Source organism: Mesoplodon densirostris, chromosome 18 (genome assembly GCF_025265405.1).
Source record: "Mesoplodon densirostris isolate mMesDen1 chromosome 18, mMesDen1 primary haplotype, whole genome shotgun sequence".
NCBI lineage: Eukaryota > Metazoa > Chordata > Mammalia > Artiodactyla > Ziphiidae > Mesoplodon > Mesoplodon densirostris.
This window is the reverse complement of record NC_082678.1, coordinates 24,356,664-24,378,349: the sequence shown is the minus strand read 5'-3', so window position 1 is coordinate 24,378,349 and position 21,686 is coordinate 24,356,664. Positions and strand designations below refer to the sequence as shown.

At 43.7% G+C, this 21,686-nt stretch overlaps 1 protein-coding gene across 1 annotated transcript in view; it reads left to right on the top strand.

Moving 5' to 3' along the window:
• Positions 1-14,873, top strand: part of GNA13 (G protein subunit alpha 13) — a 42,306-nt gene extending 27,433 nt beyond the window's left edge. The window contains exons 3-4 of the mRNA XM_060081449.1: positions 4,009-4,059; positions 9,349-14,873. Coding sequence (XP_059937432.1) covers positions 4,009-4,059; positions 9,349-9,921 — 624 coding nt within the window. The 3' untranslated portion in view covers positions 9,922-14,873. The remainder of the gene's footprint in view (positions 1-4,008; positions 4,060-9,348) is intronic.
• Positions 14,874-21,686: the final 6,813 nt, after the last annotated feature.

Genomic DNA, 21,686 nt, shown 5'->3' with positions numbered 1-21,686 from the left:
TTATGTTAGTGTGCCAAAATTTATTAACTCATTCCCGTAATAAGTGGAAAAATGAACTTCCAAATCTTGCTATTATAGGTAGCATCAAGTAAAATATCATTTTGTTTGTGTCATTTTATGTTCAGTAAATTCCTTAGAATGTGCAAAAAGTGCATTAAAAGTTTTATGAAGTGTACTACTCATAACTTTCTAAAAAGTTTGTGTGAATTTGCAAGGTCGCTAGAATGAGTATACCAATTTCCCGATACCCTCAGAAATGATGGGTTCGGTGTAAGCATTTAGTTTTTAAAGGGGGGGAAAGAGGCTTGCTGCTTTTGATAATATGTTCATCTTAGGGTTACTTTAACCTTCGTTTATTTGACCATTAGTTAAACAGCAATATTAATTGAAATAAATGCTTGTGTAGTTGAACCTTTATTGTCAATTTGGACATGGACCGTGTTATTTTCTCTTTTACACAGAGTTCCTTTGCTCTGGGGTCCCTGAAGTGATAAGCATCAGCCAGCACAGTGTGGGGCCTCTGAGAGTCTGCATTCTAGCTTATTACAGAAGCATCTGTAAAACACTCTCCTGTGATCTTGGCTTACTTTTCGTCCTCACAGTTTCACTATTCATATACTCAGTGTTGTAACTGTTGTGTAGGAGAGAATCAATAGGACCTGTGTGTCAGTGAGTAGTAGGCGTATTAAAAATGTTGGATCTCTTTGCCTTAGTAATTCTTCTGAGATCACTAAGAATGTAATTCAAGAGCACATAAAGCTGTTTACACAACATTATTTATTTTTAAAATATTAAAACCTTATTTAAAAGGTGGAAATAACTCAGATATCCAATATTAGATTAGCGGTTTTAGTTAACTTTTTAGCATGTAAATACTGGGAATTATTTTGACCATTAAAATGTCCTTACAGTTACATAAGTGAAAAATAAGGATGCAGATTTATCTGTATTGTTTCAACAGTGTTAAATATACAAAAAGTGATTGGAAGGCAGTCTCTTCAAGCGTTAACTGTAGTTGTTTCTGAGCGGTGGAATTAATGATTATTGCCTGTTTCCTTCTTTGTTCCTTTTTCTAATTTTCAAGTTTTCCACAGTGAATTTTACTAATTCTAAAATCAAGAAAAGTCAATTAATGCAACATATAACACCAGTCAAAAAACACCTTTTCGAAATGTTTTAAATTTCTTTTAAGGTATTTAACATTATGTAAGTATTCAATATGCACATTACTGAAAGGGTAACAGTTCTGTAAGTCTTACTCATACAGAAGCAGAGTGACTACTTTTTTATCACATTTGTCCAAGAGACTCTACCATGTATACTTCAGTGTAACAGGATTGGTAATATTTGTTTGAATTTTACTTTTTAAAGTACTTTAAATGTATAACCTCATTTGGGTTGTACAAACAACTCAATAAGTAAATATTGATGTTATTTAAAGATTAAGCCCAAATTCCCTTTGGCCTATATATATGTTATCCATCATAAAAACAAAAATATTATGTTTTTCATTAAAATGGATGAAATAATGCAAAGTACCCGTACAGGCTTGACCAAATAATCTCTTCTTTACCCCAGAATGAGTTTTTTGGAAGCTTTTTCTTTTCCCTTCTCTTAAAAATCATCTTTAGGTGCTATAAACACTGTACTAATATTCCAGGTCCAGAAAAAAGCAGTCATCTGCCGCTGCTCCTTTGCAGTCACGAGGAAATCATAGCCAGGCCTCCCTACCCCACCATGCCCACCACCATGCCCCCACCAAGCACACACACCTGTGTACGCGCTCTCCACCACGTGCTTTAAGGCAGCAGTTCTCCAAGTGCGGTCCGTGGACCACTGGGGATCCCAGAAACCCTTTAAAAGGAGTCTTCATGTTCAGCACTCTTGAGAGTGTCACTTAAGATGTTCTTTCCCTTCATTAAGCTGACACTCGCACCGATAGAACAGAACAGCAGGGCTGCAGTTGCCAGCCAGTGCCTGAGTGCAGATGGGGTATCAGCCCCCAAACACACTACTAGTTGGTGTATTCATCACCGCTCTGCATCTGCAGTTTAAGACACACACACCAGTTTCACTGAAGAGATACTTGATTAAGCAGTAAAAATTGTTTTAGATCTCAATTTCAACACTCTGTACTACGCTGTATGATGGCTTGGGCGGCACCCTGAAAACGCTTCTGCAGCAGGACCGTGGACTCCGGGGAAAGCACTTTTGTGACTGGTTGTGTCGTGAGCTGAACTAACTGTATATTTCATGGAACACCATTTTTACTTGAAAGAAACAACCAGCTTACTCAGACTTAGGCAATTGACAGGTATTTTTTTAGAAAATGAATGAAGTTAGCCTGCCAGTTCAAGGAAAATAACAGTATTAGTTGCCACTGATAAAATTTGAGCTTTCAAGTGAAGATCAGAATTTAGGAAAACTTGTATCTGCCCACCACTGTGAGGTTGTCAGCTTCCCAAGCCTTAAGGCTTCTTATGAGATCATTATGGTATTAATGGATATGATTTTCTTAATATTATGAAACATGCCAACATTTGGAAGATCTCTATACTTAATTGCCCACCATGTTCCATGTGATCAGTGCTTGGTGTTACAAAATTGTGGGTGGGTGAAAGACCCATTCAAAGTACAAGGTAGACCAGTGAATTTTAGTGTCTGTAACTAAAGTGCAAAAAGTTCATTAGTAGGCTTTCCATTCCACAGGGACATCACTTTTAAGAAACTACCATTTGTCAAATTCTGGTGTAGAAACAAAAATATCTATAGTTACAGAGGTTATTAAAATGCTCCCTTTTCCAATCAGCGTTCTTTGTGAGGCCAGATCTTCATATGCTACAGCTGAAACGACCTGTAGTAGCAGTTCAGATGCAGAAGCAGAAGTGTCTCGCTGGCTTTTATTAAGCTGCACTAAAATATGTTAACATGAATGGGTTTATTATCGATATTTTTAAATGAATTAATAAATAAAATATTTGTTACAATGTCTCAGTTTTACTTTCTAATGTGGTAAGTATTGGTAGCTATAACCCACTTAAACAACGTCTTTTCGGGATCCTGAAGGATTTTAAGATGTATGAAGGGATCCAGAGACTAAAATTTTGAGAACTGCTGCTTTAAGGCCTCGTGACTCAAACTGTGGTCCCAGAAATCACCTGAATTGCAGAAATTACGTGCCCACCCCCCGCCCCCTCAGACCCTCCAGTCAGACAAGATGTTCAGGGGATTCTCTTCTGTACTGCCTTCTGGGGCTTGGGGTAGCAGTTTCGGGCAGGACAAGTGCTGCGCTGGTAGAAATCCAGCAGGAGAGGGAGAACCCTGGGAGGCTCCAAGACGCAGCCCTGCTCTCCACAAGCGGTCCCTCTCACCTGCCTGCCCTTTGTTCCAGTATTTCCTCTTAGGAATGGATTCTCATGCACTTTAGATGTTGGAAATTGCCTGAGGTCTGATAGAAATCTGGGCTCAGAGAGAGCAGACTGATCGCTCAGGTAGAGAAGACCTGTTGGAGAGGTGAAGCCTGCAGCATTATTCAGGGCTCAGGAGCAAAAAGGCATGTCTGTCTAGGGACTTGCCTCTTAGGTGTTCTCGCCTCATCCCTGCTGCGCTCTTGATATAACCTTGATTGAAAAATGTAGACAGAAATAATCCCACCTGAATTGTAGTTGTATGTGTATCGCAAAAGCAGTTTTCACCTTTTAATTACATCTTCCGTTTGGATACACAGATATATCGGAATACGTACATGTGATCCTGTCTGAATGGATGAGTGCTTGGGGTATCGCTTCTGTAAAGACCCTGTGAGCCTCACCAGGCTGTAGCACTTTGACAGAGGCAGACATTTTATATGTCTTTAGTGGGGTTAGCTGCTCAGTCTGAAATTGGTGACTAAACAAAGTATGTTTGGATTTGGATTAAGTGTACAACCAGACAGTTTAATATAAACTGTTGTAACAAAGTCTTCCATTTCTAAGCCCTAATAACTATTTATTTTCTTCTTGTTTTCAGGGTGAATCTGTAAAATATTTCCTGGATAACTTGGATAAACTTGGAGAACCAGTAAGTTTTCAGACTGAATGTTTATGTTTATTGCCATTTGAAAGCAGTAGTTAGGATAAGGAAACTTAGAAAAATTATGTATTAAGCTATATCCTTTTTCCTAGTGGCAGTATGCTGATTGTTCCTGCTTCATTTTTTCTCCCTCTCCTGTCCTGACCTCTGCCATTTCCTTGAGCAATGCCCTGTCCACTATTTTGTGAAAGTAAAACTCTTTATGGAAAGAAGTTTATGTTTGAAAATGAGATGGCACATCAACTAGCCTACGTCAGTGTCTTTTGCTTTTCTGTAAGTGGAAACCGAAAGAATGCGGTGGGCTGATTGATTTCAGAAGTTTTCAGCAAACGGTATTTTCCAGTTCAGGACCCCCGTGTGTTGGGTTGGAGGGTAGGAGGCTGGATTCTCAAGGCCGTGATGTGGGAGGAGTCGCCCTTGCAAAGGAGCTGGACCATTGGACTGTCTTGCAGTGCATCCCTTGAGGCCGTGGCCGACTGGTGAGGGCTGGTGCTGGCCGCTCTCCGTGTTGGACTTGTGCAGGGACTTCACTGGAAGGAAGCTTTGTGCTGCTTAGAAAATGCTCGAAAGCCGTTGCCCTGGCGTCAGTGGTGACCCATTCAACTGAGTATAGCTTCATATGCCTCCTCTTAAACCAGATTTCTGTTGTAAAGTTTAATGTGGTTTTATGGGTTCTTTGAGATGTTTAACTTTAAAAATAAAACAGAAGGAAAGCACAAAATGAAGCCTATTGCAAGTAGGAAAGTAGCATATGTGTGTCCAGACGCTAAGTTTTGCATTTTCCCTTATTTTTTTGTATTTTGCTAAATTGCACCTGCCTGCCGTTCAGTCAGTATGTGTTTCTCCCACCTGTTTCGTAGACACAGGTGCTTTAGAAGTTAGGGTCTCTGTATTTGTCTGTTTTTGTTCACTCAGTCCACATTAGTGAGACTTTGTATTAAGACATTTCATTGTCACTTTTCCATGTGGTCAGATTGCAATAAGCCTTAAAAAAAAGTTAAGTATAAGCCAAATGGAGAGAAGCTTTAGCAGATAAACCAATTTTTTAAGAGTTATTTCATGTTTTCTGATCCAAATAGTGTGCATTTGACCCGTTCTTCTCAATTTGCCTTTTCGGATAGGCCTTCCTTGAGCAAACCATTCAAAGTGGGTCCCCTCCTCTTGTTTTCAGCATCAGCTCTGGCTCTTTTCAAGCTTGATTGTTCGTATTACAGTTGGTCTCTTCATTTATAGGTTTTGCTGGTCTTTCCCCCGCCCCTTTCCCTAAGGGCGAGGACCTCGGGTCTTGGTTGTGAAGGGCTGAGTTCTTGCTGCCCGGTGACAGTGCCTGGTGCCTCGTAGGCACTCAACAAATAGCGTCGGAACGAGTGACTCGGAGCCAGCCCCAGTCAGTTGGTACTGGCTGCTTAGAGTCTTAGGTTGAGAACAGTTTTGAGGCCACATCTGGAATAAAAACAAAAAAGTGTTTTTGTGATCAGTAGGTAGTTGTGAAGGCGAGGAGAATAAATGTGGGTGTGCTGCAGACTGGCCGCCCATTCTGTACACATCAGACAGGTCACGGGATTGTGTTTGTTTCGCCATCTCTGACTGAAGTTCTAGGACCATTGAATCCCCGCTGTGTGCCAAGCCCCATGACCCTCTGGGAGATGGAACCACAGGGGTCAAGGACAGGGCTCTGCAGCCAGACCACCAGAATTCCAGTCCCAGGTCCATCGCAGACTGGCTCTATGACCTTAGGCATCTCTAAATGTTAGTTTCTTCATCCATGTCATGGGCATAGTAAGAGAACCATCCTCGTTGGGCTTGGGGGCGATTACATGAAATAAACCCCATGTCTCAAAAGTCTGCTCAGGCTGCCATAACGAAATACCACATACTGGGTGGCTTAAATAACAGACCTTTATTTCTTGTAGTTTTTTTTTTTTTTTTTTTTTTTGCAGTACGCGGGCCTCTCGCTGTTGCGGCCTCTCCCGTTGCGGAGCACAGGCTCCGGACGCGCAGGCTCAGCGGCCATGGCTCACGGGCCCAGCTGCTCCGCGGCATGTGGGATCCTCCCGGACCGGGGCACGAACCCGTGTCCCCTGCCTCGGCAGGCGGACTCTCAACCGCTGCGCCACCAGGGAAGCCCCTATTTCTTGTAGTTTTTGAAGCTAGAAGTCCAAGGTCAAGTTGCTAGCATGGTCGGTTTCTCGTGAGGACTCTTTTCCTGGCTTGTAGACTGTGGCCTTCTCGCTGTGCCTTGACCTGGCCTTTGCTCAGCACACACACGTGCAAGAAGTGTATGGCCTCTTCTTTTAAGGCCACCAACACTTATCTGATTAGGACACCCCCCATATGACTTCATTTAACCTTGGTCGTCTCCTAAAAGCCCTGTCCCCAAAGACAATCACACTGAGGGTTAGGGCTTCAGCGCATGAATGCAGGCGGGGGTGTGCGGGACGGTGCAGGGACGCAGTTCAATCCATGGCACCCAGTAAGGTGTTCAGATTGGTGCCTTTTGCTGTTGTAATAACTGCTTGTCATTAGCTGTTTGGTTCTTTGACCTCCATGTTTAAGGAACTCATTCTAGTCAGAGACAAAACTAACATACATAAAACAAGCAGAGGACGATTAAATGAGACAGATGGTGAAGATGGTATTAGTTCATGGATGGAGAAGCTGGAGCTAGCCCTTGAGAGGACGTGAGCCTGGGCGGCTGGGGGGAACGAGGAGACATGCACAGCGGGCCATGCCTGGGGTCAGGAGGCACATCTGTCTGACAGAAGTGCTTGGCTCTAACTTATAAGAACAGATTTCAGGAAGGCAGTCACCAGGGTCTGGATGCGCTGTTCGTTGCACAGTCATGCATCACGCTGACCGGACACGCAGCGGTATCGGGATGTGAGGCTCGTGCAGCTCTCCACGCTGGGCTCTGGGGAGCCTGATGGGGTGGGGCAGAGTCTGCCGGTTCCAGAAAACAAGGAATAAGGAGGGTCATGGAAGCCCGGTCAGCGAGGTTTGGTCTGATGCAGGGAGGGGCCTCACCGCCAGCTCTGAAGGCATATGGTGCAGGAGGGGTGGTCTCGGGGGCTTAGAGGTGGACCCAGGAGGTGCGGAGGACCAAGGTCCAAGATGGTAATCCAGGCTGAGACGTTAAAAAATGGGGGCGGTGAAGATAAAGAGGGGAAAGAAAAGGTGAGGAAGGTTCCAAGGAGGAGCAGCGGGATTTGATATAAAGTAGGAGGTGACGGAGAAGGTCCACCGTGATGGGGAGGCTTGGGTTGCGGGCGGGGCAGGGCGTGGGCGGGAGAGCGTCCTGGTGGCCGGGGCTGGGGAGGAGGACGGTGAGCGTTCGGACTGAAGAGGCTGCATCCGTGGAGGGCTCTCAGGTGCGCACGAGTAGGGGGGCCATCGCTGCCTTGGTTTCCCTCTCTTGGCAGCAGTGGTGGCAGCAGTGGTGACAGTGGGAACCGCTAGACAGTAGCACACGGGCTGTGTGCCAAGCCCGGTTCTTAAGCGCTTCACCCACTTGCTGTGTTTAGTCCTGTTGTCTGTGTTTTTCACAGGTGAGAAAACTGAGGCGCAGAGAGCTTAAGTGATGACTTGTCCCAGGTCACCCAGGTAGTCTGTGGGGAGCTGGCTCTAGGATCCAGTCCTAATCACCGTGACTCTGCCAGACCCTTGAGCGCTTGATTACCTCGTCCTGTGTTTGTGCTTTATGTGAATTATCCCTGAGCTCCTAACTAAGGCAATAATAAAGAACTTTTTATTTTTATGAAATTAGAAAATTAAAAATTGCCCCTCGGGGCTGGCCTGTTTCTGAGGCGGCTGGCACGCACGAGTGCCGTGAACAGGCCCCGCCTTTCTGGAGAGCAGGTGGACGTTAGGTGTCCCCGTCGTGAAAATCTTCACAAGCCTTGACTGCATCATCATCTTATTCCTGGTTATTCGGTTTCAGGAAATAGCCCAAAAGGGGGGAAAAGAAGGATGTGCGTGAGAATTTTAATTGCAGCATTTATATTAAGCAAAAAATTGGAACCAACCTAAATGACCACTAGTAGGGGAATATTTATGTAAATGCTAGAACGTTAATCCATTTGATGTATGTTATGCTCGTTTAAAATGAAATACAACCATATCAGCATGTGAAACAGTTCATGATTAAATGTTCAGCCAAAAGCTGGGGCCGGGCAGAGAATCCGGGCGGTGCTGATTACAGGTGAGGCAGGTGCGTGTGCGTTTGCGGGAGCTAGGGTGACACGTGCGAACCCCAGCGTGTTTCATTAGAGCCCTGTGGGCACTTTATACATCGCTGTGGGTTGCAGACAACTGAGAACTGCTGGTTTTTTCTCTTTTTTTTGATTCTTAGCTACACTATTTTAAGGAGATAAGTATTCACACTGTAATGAAATTTCAAAATCATAGTATTTGGAAAGGTATAAAATGCAGCACTGTAACAGTTGGCATTGTTTTAAAATCTTGCCTTGATTAAAAAGAATTGTGACCTTGGTGATGAGCATTTAAAGCCTTCCTGTTCAGTATTGTCAAAAAGCTCCATCAAAGTTCTGGAAAAATACTAAGCTGAGAAGAAAGAACCAGTTTCACTGCCCAGGGGTACTCACTGTCGGCCGCAGCCGGGGGCTCGGGAGGCCAGCAGCTTCTGTCCGTCTGTCCAGGGTCTTGGTGTAGACCCTCCCTCCAAGGCACCGCTGTGTCCGGGCATGGGTGCCGGCAGGGGAGAAAAGCTGGGGCCCTGCCACGGAGACGGCCCCCCGCACACAGCTGGGAAGCCCCGCCGAGTGATCTCGGTCAAGGGGGCAGAGCAGAGGCCGCGTCGCAGCAGTGAGAACACAGGCGACCCGGGTAGAGCTGTCGTCCTGCAGGCGGGGGCGCGGAGCAGGGGCCTCGGGGCGCGGAGAACCTTGACTTGGGGCCCCGCCGCTGTTGACGGGGGGGCGAGGAGCAGTGACCGTGGCCGTGGACACGCAGCGGCGGGCGACTGCTGGCACGGTGGGCGTCACGCATGGACGGACACTCAGGTCGTCCGGCAGGCCGAAAAAATCATAGGCGCCTTCATTTGCAGCGAATCTCGAACCAGTGCGGACACTAACATTGCAGTGTATCTCGCTGTTTTATGATGAGAATCACAATAGCATTGATGCTTTAATGTTACCAGGGGATTGTCATTTAAAAGCTAATTTTGTTTGCGTATCCATTCACTAGCCCAGTTAGTAGTACATTAAACATTCTCATTACTCCTGCATTACTGAGTAGGAAACGATTTTTTTTCTTTTCCAGGATTACATTCCATCACAACAAGACATTCTGCTAGCCAGAAGACCCACCAAAGGCATTCACGAGTACGACTTTGAAATTAAAAATGTTCCTTTCAAAATGGTTGATGTAGGTGGTCAGAGATCAGAAAGAAAACGTTGGTTTGAATGCTTCGACAGCGTGACATCAATACTTTTCCTTGTTTCCTCAAGTGAGTTTGACCAGGTGCTTATGGAAGATCGTCTGACCAATCGCCTGACAGAGTCTCTGAACATTTTTGAAACCATCGTCAATAACCGGGTTTTCAGCAACGTCTCCATAATTCTCTTCTTGAACAAGACAGATTTGCTTGAGGAGAAAGTGCAAATTGTGAGCATCAAAGACTATTTCTTAGAATTCGAAGGGGATCCCCACTGCTTAAGAGACGTCCAAAAATTCCTGGTGGAGTGTTTCCGGAACAAACGCCGGGACCAGCAGCAGAAGCCCCTGTACCACCACTTCACCACGGCCATCAACACGGAGAACATCCGCCTCGTCTTCCGCGACGTGAAGGACACCATCCTTCACGACAACCTCAAGCAGCTCATGCTCCAGTGATGTACAGAAGACTTGCTGTCTTCATATCTTTTTGTCTTTTTGATTGTTTTTGGTTTGTTTTGTTTTTTTAAATAGAAGTTTACAACAGGAATTAGAAAAATCTTGATTCTGTGTTTAACTTCTTGGAAATCTTAGTCCTTCTTCTGCGGCCTTCGGTTGTGGCTGAGAGCTGCTGAGTAACACACGGCCAATATCTGCTGAGGCTTGGCTTTGATCTCTTTCACTCCGGCTTCCATTGGAGTGGAGTCATTTCCTGCCAGACCTCAGACAAGGCATCCCTCAGGCTTTAAATTCTTCCACTTTTCAAACTGAATTCTCCTGTAGTGCCAAGTATAGAAGGTGTCCTTAGTATTTGTAGGTCTGAGGTTAAGAATGTTTGGTTCTAGAACGAGTGAGATGCCTTTTGTTCGCCCTGCAGGTAGCAGCCACACTTGCGCCCAGCTTCATGGTGACGTGTTCTGAAAGGGCCACTGGAAAAATGTGTGATCTAAGGAATGGCGTTCTGTAGCTTCACCCAGATTTAGCCTTCACGGTTTTCTGATTGCTTATATACACAACAGTTGTTTTGTTTTTTAAATTTCTGTGGTTTCTGAAGGCAATATTCTGGTGTGTTTAAAGTTTACATGAGGATCTCTGGTCTGATGGTAATGAAAGCTCACAAATGGTCCAGGGGAGCACAAGGCAGGCGCATGCCATCCATAGTGTTTTGATTAAAAGTCATAAGTGAAATGTAATTTGCCCTTTTCATATTTAAATATCATGTAATCAATGTGCCATACGGGAAACATTCTGGCCATAGCAGCAACTAAAAAAGTGCAAGCAACCTGATAACAGAACTTTCTAAATGAATACACCCTTTCCCGAGAATATTATGTGTTTTACTCTCAGACTTTGAAATCCTGTCTCAGATGATGTGTGTCCTTACGGTGGGATCACTGCTGCACCATCACAAACATTGTTCTTTCGCTCTCCTGTCTGTTCCCATCAACTCCAGACGGTGGCATTTATGGGACTTTTTTGTTTTTTTGGAGCTTGCCAAGGGCAGTATTTTCCTGTCACACTATTCACTATTATATGAGATTCTTATTCATTCTTGGTGTGTCTCTAAAAGAGTATGTATGTGTTTGCAACATTATTGTTTATGAAATTCCAGCTTTCTTGAGGTACATTTTGAAGGTTTCAAGGATACTTCCAAGAATAAGTAGTAATTTTTTTAGTTCATACTGAAAGGTGATTACATTTGACCTCCTCCACCACTTACCAAATTAAAATGTACCCATGAAGTAGCTTTGCAATTACAGATACATTCATAGTGAACTCATCAGAGTGGCTGGTTTGCAGTACTAAAAATACTGCCCTGTAGGTCATACGTAGTGTCAGAATTGGATTAGAGAAACAGATATACAAGACTGGTGACAGTTTGGAAAGTCTGACGGCTTTTCTTCCTTTCCTGAAAATTGTGATTAAGACTGTGATATCTTTCACCTTACTGTATAGCTGACTGTGTTCTCAGGTATTTTATTGGCTAGAAAGTCCTTGAAAGATTGGTCAACATTCTGGATCATCCAGCCTTTCCAAGACAGTGGCTCTGGGTCTGTCTTGCTGTCTAGTAAGAATAGGGCTTTGCAGTGAACTGACCAGGGATTGTTCTCAATGTACCTGACTTTTCTTGCATTTGAAACTCCACCATCATTACACCCATAACTGCCAGTATTTTCGTGTCTTGGTAGCACCTGAGCTACTGACATGTAGCCCTACGTCCTGCTGCAGGCGTCCATAGTACAGCAGAGTTCATGCACATCGGAATGGTTCTCTATCTCGTGCTTCTTACCAAAAAGAGTGCATTGTTTAATCCACAGAGTTAGAACATTTCAGGGCTGAGGAGTATCTCAGTATGTGCACAGTAACATGGAGACTTTTGGTGGAAAGTCTGTGTGTAAATTTAGCAGATGGTCCTTTTGAATGGCCGAAACATCATTTCACTCCAGTGTACGTACAAAGAGGAAGGATACTCTCAGTTAAGTTATATTTCAGATCTGAAATATATGATATGAACCATAAATACTGCCTGACAAAGCACCATTTTGACTACCACAAAGAAATGTTAAAACACCAAATAGATAGGATATTACTTTGGGCATTTGAGATTTCCTTTCCTGACGTGTGTGAAGTCTCAAAGTCAGCTTTCTTTTAAAATAAAACCCAGCCTATATTTGAGGCAGTAAATTACTTAGATTTAATGGCAGCCTGGTTTAGACACTCAGTGGAACTTTACATTTCAATTTGAAGGCTTTGAAGGAGTCCTATACCTATAGCATGAAAACCAGACCCTTTTGAAATACCGCTGTGTGCAGAGGGAGATGAGATTCAGTGGACAAAGTTGAAAGGGTGCTCATAGTTTTCCCTGGCCTGTTTCCCCCCAGTCTCTAAAAATGTAATTTGGATCTAAAGCTGTTCAGTGTGTTTGATTTTCTAAGTCTTCATGGTTATGATTTGGAATAAAATGTGCCCAATTCTCTATTACGTTCTGTTCTCAAGTCTGAATGTCTTCTTGCTTAATTCTTAAGAAATGTCACACAAGTGTCTTCATTGATCTTGAAGAAATTTATAGTATACAGAGTTGCCTTATAAATCACAGAACAGCACAGATTTTTGCCTTGATTATTTTATAGGGAAGAGGTTTTGTCAAATGTTTTTCTGAAGATCCAAATAATTTAATGCCTCTGCCACTTAAATATAATTTTTAATAACCCGTATCATTGCTTGCTGCCAAATATTACATTGCATTGAAATCTTCTTTTCAACTGTATTGTCTGGAAAGGGCATTTGACAGCTAGAGCACAGCAGCAACCAAAGAAGGCATCGTGGAGTGAAAATGATTTGGCTTGGTTTGGTTTGGTTTGGTTTGAAGCTGCACTGGCGTGTATTTTACATGGTGAAGGTCCTCTAGTTAAACTCCCAAGGGAGGTTGTTGAGGGAGGTCCTTGTTCAGTTGTTGGCAGTGGTCAGTATAAAGTAGAAGAAAGTAAGATTCCCTTAATACCAGAAGTGATTAGAAGTGTTGGTTCAGACTCACAAAAATCATATGCCCCAGAATTGTTTGTAAGCGGGAAGGAGTAAATCTGAACTTCCAATGTAGACCCAAATACTTGTATTTATGCTTTTGGTAAAATGTATTTTCAGCATTAGTACACATATCCGGTGTTACGCCTTATTTATGTGAAGAATAAAGTTACCAAGTTATGTTCTGTTATGTTCTGAAACTCAAATCACTATTTGAGAAACCTTCAAATTGGTGCTTTCATTATATAATGATACATTTAGACAAAACCCCAAACCAAGCCATTTGAAACAAGATTCTCTTCATTGCAATTTGTAGCAATGTTATTTCTGTATATGTAATGAGAAGGCTAAAATATCAGTGTTAACTCTTAATTTCTTGTTTGAATTCATGAAATCATGCCTGTAAAGCTCAGTCAAACATTTGTAATAAACTCCCTAATAAATCTAGAGACAGTCACTCTGTTACCTTTTCATTTCTTTTAGTTTTAATTGAGGGATCAAGAACAAATTTTGCATGTCTTTTTTCAGTTGGAAATCTGACTTTATCTCTCTTTCCCATCATTTCAATACATAAAGTTACATTAATTACAGATGATCTGTCCATGTGTTTGTGCTGCTGGACAGAAAGTACTGTTTTTTTTTTTTTCTTTTTTTTAAGTGATAGGACCCAGGTTGGCTTTTCAGTGTAGTAAACATGAGGAAGGGAGGGACTTGTACGTGAGTGGTGTGTACATGTCCCCCTGTTCCAAATAAAGCAAATGATAGTACATACCCATTATTTTATGGTACGAGGTTAGGGCTTAATAAATTTATAGAGAGATTAAAGTACAGGTCTAAACCGGAACATTTTAAACAAGTTGAACTTTCTGGCCTTTTCAAGTACCATCCAGTTGATACTAGCCTTAGGCTGATAAGTGATTATTAACATAATTTGAAGTACCAGTGTTTGTACCACTAGCATTCTTATGTCTGTACTTGAATGTATAGTTAGCATTTAAATAACTCTGTTCATTCTTGTGGCATCTAGGTCTAACCATCTGATTTCTAATGCCAGAGCTCGTATGGAACAAAAAAGTGTTAATGATAGGGCAGTAATTTCTGGGTTGATAAGAGATTCTGCGACCTTTCCAAAACCACATTACCTTTGATAATGATGAGAATGTCCAGATGGATGGAAGTAGGGACCCCGTATGCATACATCATCAATCAGTGAAGGTCATGATAGAAGTGTGCTACTTAGTTGTTCTCTGATTTGGGTTTGTCTTTGGAAGGCTTGTTTATAATATTTCTTGCCATAGTAAAAGGGCTGCATTTGTTCTCAAATCATGCCTATTTGTTGGCTCTAGGAAAAAAACAGAGGGGGCAGGTAGGGGTTAATTCTTGGAAAGTATATGTAACAGTGCAACAGACGATACCATTTACCCTTTCTTCACCTCTTACTTGAAAGCAGAATCTCAACATGTTTAATGGCTTTTCTCTACTAGTCTAAAGGTGGAGCTCATTTACCACGGAAGCCTTATCAAAAAGTCTATTTCGTAACAACCTCATAGATACTGTACCTAACAAAACATGATTTGTATTAGCTCTGTATGAAAGTATTTGTGGCTTAGGATTTTTTATACATATATCTTTTTATAACTTTCCCAGAACTGAGCACATTATCTGATACTGTTGTAAATTTTTTTTCTGTCAGTGCTTTAGTTCAGGAATGGCAATAAATTATTTCTACAGGAGGTCTGAAAGTGGAAAGAATGGTTTGATTTGATAAAATGAGTTGCTAGTCATCCAGGCTTTTTACTTTTGTACATATTTTGCAAAATTTTTGCCTCTTGCTATTAATATTTGCTTTGTAAAAATTACTGACGTTTAATAAACATTTATAAACTATTCCATACTATGATGTTATTTAAATCTGATTAAATGTCAAGTGTAAAGCAGACACTTAATATTTTAAAGCAGAAGTTTCACCCAGTGACTGAAAGCACAGAAATCGCTCTTTTGTCAGATCTCCAGCAATACTTTGACTTAATACTAGTCTGTAAACGTTTCCTCACTGAAGACGGAGATGTGGGCTTCAAGAACGTTCCCAAACACTTGTTTTGATGTGGGGAATGGGGAACACCCACTTTTCTCTCTGCTCCTCTTAAAATCGCTGAAATTGCCCTGGGGTGTCTCTGGGCTCACGGTTTGTCCACCTGCAGGAGTAATGCTGCTATGTCTTTTGTCGTCAAAATAGCGTTTTAAAAACAAACCAACATGTTACACTCCTTTTCTTGTTTCAAGAAACTTTAAGATGATGATTTACAGAAAAATTGCAAAGATAGTAGTTTCCCTGTACTCCACACTGTTGGCAATAGTTTCCCCATTTACCATCTTGCATTGTACTAATTAACATCTTGCATTATACTGATTCACCATATTGGTTCAAAATTAATGAACCAATATTGGTAATTTATCCTTAAGCCCATCTGTATTCAGATTTCCTTAGTTTTTTCCTGTTGCCCCGTTCTGTTCCAGAATCCATCCAGGACACCATCTTGCATTGATTTGTCCTGTCTGAGCCCCTCTCGGCTATTACAGTTGCTCAGGCTTTCCTTGTTTTTGACGACCTTGGCTGTTTTGAGGAGGAGGAATGCTGGTCAGGTATTTTGTAGGTTGTCCGTCCGTTGGGATCAGTCTGGTATTTTCCTTGTGATTAGACTGGATTCTGTGTGTGGGGACCACAGAGGTAAAATAACCACTCATGAAATCACGTCACTCATCTTTTCCCTTTGCAACTTCAGCTAAATTAGAAGTTGTTAAATAACTTCTGGTATGTTTATACCTTTTCTTTAAGTGGCGTTTGTGGGAAGCTGAGCGTGTACTTTTCTTCCCCAAAGCAGAATGAAGGGCCTTTTCCCACAATCAGAATTGCAAAGCAGGTGTGAATAAATGTTCAGTGGTGGTGGCTATAATCCAGGACTGGTTGGTTCCAGGCCTTTCTGGCAAAATAAAAATTGTGTCCAAGTGCTCACCTTTACAGTGAGATTTCACTGTTGGTCCCAAGAGAAACTGAGATAGAAAATTTTGGGCTTAGAGATATTTACAAATCTACAAATACCTACAAATCTGTAGATTGGAAACAGGTCATTAAATTAGCCTTCGTTAGACTTAAGATCTTTTAAAATGGAAACAACTCACTTGAGCATTTGAATCCTCCAAAGGAAACCAAGAATTCTTTACAAAAAAAAAGAGAAAGCTTTTCTTAGGCTATTGTTGGAACAAGAGAATATTGATTTGTCGGTGGAAACAGCTAAAAAACTATTGTCCACTAAAGTGCTGGGCACCATCACAGAGCCTTGGCATGAAATGCTCTCAAAATGACCTGTTCCGTTGCCCACAATGTGGGTTGTTGAAAGAGAAAAGAGACTTTGGTCTCTTGAGAATGCAGGAAACTCGCAGTTCATAGGTTAAACCAGAGGTTGGTTTGGTGACGGGAAATTTGGCAAGTCCTCAGAAAAGGAATGACTTGGGCATTGTTTTAAAAGGCACATTGTAACTTTGCCTCAGAAGTGAGTGGGGCCCCTGGAATACAGCATCGCAGCTAGAGGAAGGGATAGCTACCGAACTCTGTCACCTGCACTTCCCGAGCAACCATTTTCCGAGTCCACCAAGATGACAAAAGGTTCAGACAAGGGTTCCATACAAAGTAACTCTTCAGGGCAGAGGGTTAAGCTTCTGTGCTGGCCCCAAGGATACAGAGGGAAGTTATGTCCAGAGTGAACATTTATACTGAGTGGAGGAGTGTGTTGATTTATCTTTTCCCCATGAAGGTACATGATAGGAAAACAAGCAACAAAGTCTTTTTAAAAGTCGATCATTCTTTTGTAATTAAGTCCACGGCCGCTTTAGACTTGGGCTTGATTTTCCTCCCCCGTCAAACGTGGAAGAAGAGAGTTAACTCATAAGATGCCGCGAGGTCCAACACCACTGACCTCGGGAGAGGAAAAGTAGAGTTGTTTTCTTTTTCTATTATTCTCCATGGAAAATCCCAGTGCTTGTCGACTTGGAGATTTAAATCACTGGTTTCATTTAAGGCCAGAATGAGTATATTGAAACTTTATCCCCCAAAAAAGAGCGTCACAGCACCCAGGGCTCAGCGGTACTGATGAAATTCCACATTCGAGCTAGTGTTGTCCAGGCTGCCCTTGCATTTCTGCAGCAGGTTATAGTTTGGGGGAAGATACTATAAATCAATGTAAAGGAGGATGACATTCCAGACCAAGGGTGGATGCCCAACTTTATGGCAATAATGACCGTCAGTGTAACACAGGTGCACTGGACAGCATGGCCCTCTTGAAAGTGCATGAAACAGATGTTCAAACCCCTGTCCAACATTCAAGGCATCAACCTCCCTCTCCAACCAGCCTGCCCTTCCAGCTTCCTTCACACCAGCTGAACTAGGTAGCTGTTTTCCCCACATCTCGCCTCTCTGGTTCTCTTGGCCATGGGCCAAATCCTGCTCACCCTTTAAGGCCTCACTCTGATGAAGATGGCAGGATGTCTACCACCCTGAGGCTGGAGCAATTTCTTCCTCTGTGTGCCCCTCCCATCTTACTCCTCTCTCAGGGCACTTAGTGTAGAGCGATTTACGTTCACGTCTTAATGCTTCTGCTCGACGGTGACATGAATCCGACATTGTTACACAGATGCTTTTGCTAAGCTCCCTGTGTGCCCGGCTGACATGTCTGACTGTTCCCAAGAGGCACCAACACAGGGTCTCCTCCTTAGGAGACTCACAGTCCAGTTGTGACGGGAGCCTGAGTGGAACCAGCCTGAGGAGAGGTGGAGAGAACTTGTCCCTACTGTATGGACAAGTGGCCCTTGAGTGGACACGGTCACTAACTTAAGGAGCTTAAGATTAGACCAATTATCTGGGAAATAAGGAGCTTGAGCTCAATGGTTTCCATGTTCTTTACTACTTTCAGATTCTTGAAAACCTTCTAGAATATTCCCACTTGCAACAAAAATTGTTCATAGCGTAATATAGTATTATAATCTATAATACAAAATTCCGGGAATTCCCTGGTGACCCAGTGGTTAGGACTCGGGGCTTTCACTGTCAAGGGTGCAGGTTCAATCCCTGGTCGGGGAACTAAGATCCCGCAAGCCACTCGGCGAGGCCAAAAATAATGATAATACAAAATTCCTATGATAAGGTCTTCAAATTTTCCTGAAAAAAAAAAAAGTAAAGAGAGGGACTTTATGGGGAAAATTTTAAGGATGTGTCTTTGAGGACCCTAAGGGGAACTCAGTAGGTTTTTGGAAAAGTGGCCCCCACAGTGTGTTGTTATTTTTTTTCCTGCACTCTTTTCCTCATGAGGAATGTCCTTGTAACAGGCCATAGATATTCAAGAGTGTGGTATTAGTCTTTCTGAGGTGTTGAAAGTCAGGATCTGATAGCCTCCAAAACTCACTGGAGTGTTCAGATATGTGAAGGTCAGATTCATTCATTTTATGGGCATTATCTTAGTTCAGCCTGCTATGAAAAGTACCATAGACTGGGTGGCTTACAAACCACAGAAATACATTTCTTAGAGCTTGGGAGACTGGGGGTCAGAGACCAGGGTTTGAGCAGAATCAGGTTCCAGGGAGAGCCCTCTTCTGGTTTGCAAACTTATCTTCACTTAGCTGGCCTCTTCCAAGGGCACTAATCCATTCATCAGGGCTCCACCCTCATGACATTAATCACCTCCCGAAGGTCTCACCTCCAAATACCATCACATGGGGATTAGGGCTCTGAGATATGAACTTGGAGGGGATGTAAATATTCAGTCCGTAACAGTCATCATCAGGATTGGTTTCAATCCAGCTTGATTTCTGCCTTTTTTTCCCTCTAAGAAGGACCTGTTTTTTGTTTGTTTTCAGTGATCAGTGCAGGGATAAGAATCCAGCAGCTCCTGAATATCTTCTGTCTAACACCTTTTTTGGTGTCAACTTTCTCCATATAATACCAAAAACTTTTGGTAAAAAGGAAAAGAATCTCCCCAATCTTACTAGGCTATCACAGCCACTGTAAGTAATTTTAATGGTTCTGTCTAGTCAGTTTTCCCTATATATGATTCATTAACATGTCATTAGCTTAAGTCCCAATGATAACTTTTTTATTTTTAAGAAATTTTATTTATTTATGGCTGCGTTGGGTCTTTGTTGCTGCGTGTGGGCTTTCTCTAGTTGCGGTGAGCGGGGGCTACTCTTTGTTGCGGTGCACGGGCTTCTCATTGCGGTGGCTTCTCTTGTGGAGCATGGGCTCTAGGCGCGCAGGCTTCAGCAGTTGTGGTGCATGGGCTTAGTTGCTCCGTGACACGTGGGATCTTCCCAGACCAGGGCTCGAACCCGTGGCCCCTGCATTGGTGGGGAAAGGTGGGGAGTTTGAGGTCTCAGAGCCCCCCAACAGGAGAGCAGCCCAGAACAGATAAGGCAGATTGGGGAGGATGCTGTGATCCAGGAGATTAAGACACTGGGACCTGGACGCCTCAAAGGAGATGGGAAGATGGAAAATAAAGTTAACCTATGTTTAAACTGTGCTCAGAGCCAGGGCTCTATGGGGAGAGCAGGAGCTGACTTGTTTTCTCTCTCCTGCACTGCAGACAACCTGCCCTCAAAAACTCAGAGCCCAGGTACAGCAGGGGTTGGACTGTGTAGTGAAGCTGAGAACCCAGGCACTCTGGGAAGACAGTTTCTAGGGGAAACACATCCTGCATCCCAAACACCCAGCTTATAAATGATCTTCTGGACCCTGTCCTACTTGCAAACCAAGGCTTGATTTGCCTGTAATGGGCCAGCTCCGGCAGTGCCAAGGGAGAGAGGCCATTAGCAGAAAATGAAAAGCAAACTAAAATCTTTTAGTCCATTAGGTTAAAAGGGGATTTTTCTAACTTTTATTATTTATGATTTGTGACTTCAGTTACTGTTTCCCGGAAAAAACAAAATGTTACAGTTCTGCTTCAACTTACTGGAGCAAATAGATGCTTATCATCAATCACACTGCAAATTGCGAAGCAGTCCGTCGCCACGGCATTTTGTGCTGTGGCCTCTTTCTGTAATTCTTTGATGTCTTGTCAGGCAAGTTATTTTCTGAGCCTCAGATAGTTTCCAAAAAGCTGCCACAATCTGTGTGTGTGTGTGTGTGTGTGCGCGCGCATGCACGCATATATATACACACAAATGTGTGTCTATATCTATCTTGCAAATGAACATAAGCAAACTCAGTGAAATGAGCAAACGCAGACTTTGGTTTTTACTTTAAGAACGTCACTCCCTGAAAAATAGGAATTGGGGTCCCAAGGATCTCTTGTGGGTGGCATTTAGGATTCCGTGGGTGGGAGCTAAGAAAGTGAGCAGGAGGGGAGGAAGAAAGGTCGGGTCCAGTGACCTCGGGACCCCTGGAGGATGCCGTGATCCCACTCCCACCCTGGCCACCCCACCCATTGCTCCGGTCTCTGCTGAAGACGGTCACACAGTCTCCGTGCTGGAGCTGCATCTGAAATTTACAGTTTTTCTTTCACGTTCCCCTTTTTCAGTCTCCAAGAAGGTGGGGGGGAGGGGATGAATGAGACACAAATGAAAGAGGAAGTGTCTCAGCACTAAGGAGACATCCAACACCCTACTCGACCAGTGACCTCGGTGGAAATACTGAGGACATCCTCTGTGTCCTCTTAGACCTTCTGGGGGTGAGGGCAGCTGCCGCCCAGAAGCAACCAGCTTCCCCCTGGACAGGTCATCGGGGTCACCTTCCTGGAGGTAGAAGAAACTCGGGGGGGTTGCGTGGGGCATTGGGGCCGGATGTGCCCGAGGCGGGGAGGCCTCCTGGCCCCCGTGTGACCCTCAAGGCTTCTTCCCCACGAGCTGCAATCCACTGAGCTCCCGACATGGGGAAACCAGGCTGTGCCCATGGAAGTGCCATCCGAGGGGGACCATGAGTCCAGCTCGCTCTCCAAGTTGGACAGCTGCCCACCCCCCACCCCTCCCACATGAGGGCAGCTGGTGCTAACTTAGGGGGACTGACAGCCTCTGAGGGAGAGGACAGATGTGAAGATGGAGGGCAAAGGCTGGTGTGGAGGAAACAGGAAAGAGGGCATCGCCAGGGTGATGCTTGAGTGGTGGAAAGCACACATTTCTTATGCCATGTAAAAATACATTTCTACTGGAGTCCACGTAACGAAAGACAGTGGTGAGACGTGCTTAGAATAGAAACATTCGAAAGGACAGGAGAGTACACGAAGGAGGAGAATCACTCCCGGTTCTGCCCAGAAATAACCTGGGTGAACGTTGGCTGAAACTTCAGACTTTTTCGTGCTGTGCGTTTTTCAACATAATTGCAACCATCCGGGACCTCTAAACTGGTACAGACTGGCTTTTCCATCCATTTCTTTCTTTTTCCAGAAAGAATTCTCTGCCTCTGAGGATGTGCATCACAGCATTGTTTATAATCCAGAAAACCTGAAAAGCGAATGTTCATCGTTAGTGTTTCAGTCAAGCAGTTATAATCTCCCAGTAAAATAGGATGCAGTCATTAAAAAGGTTGATCTCGGGCTTCCCTGGTGGCACAGTGGTTGAGAGTCCGCCTGCCGATGCAGGGGACGCGGGTTTGTGCCCCGGTCCGGGAAGATCCCACATGCCGCGGAGCGGCTGGGCCCGTGAGCCATGGCCGCTGGGCCTGC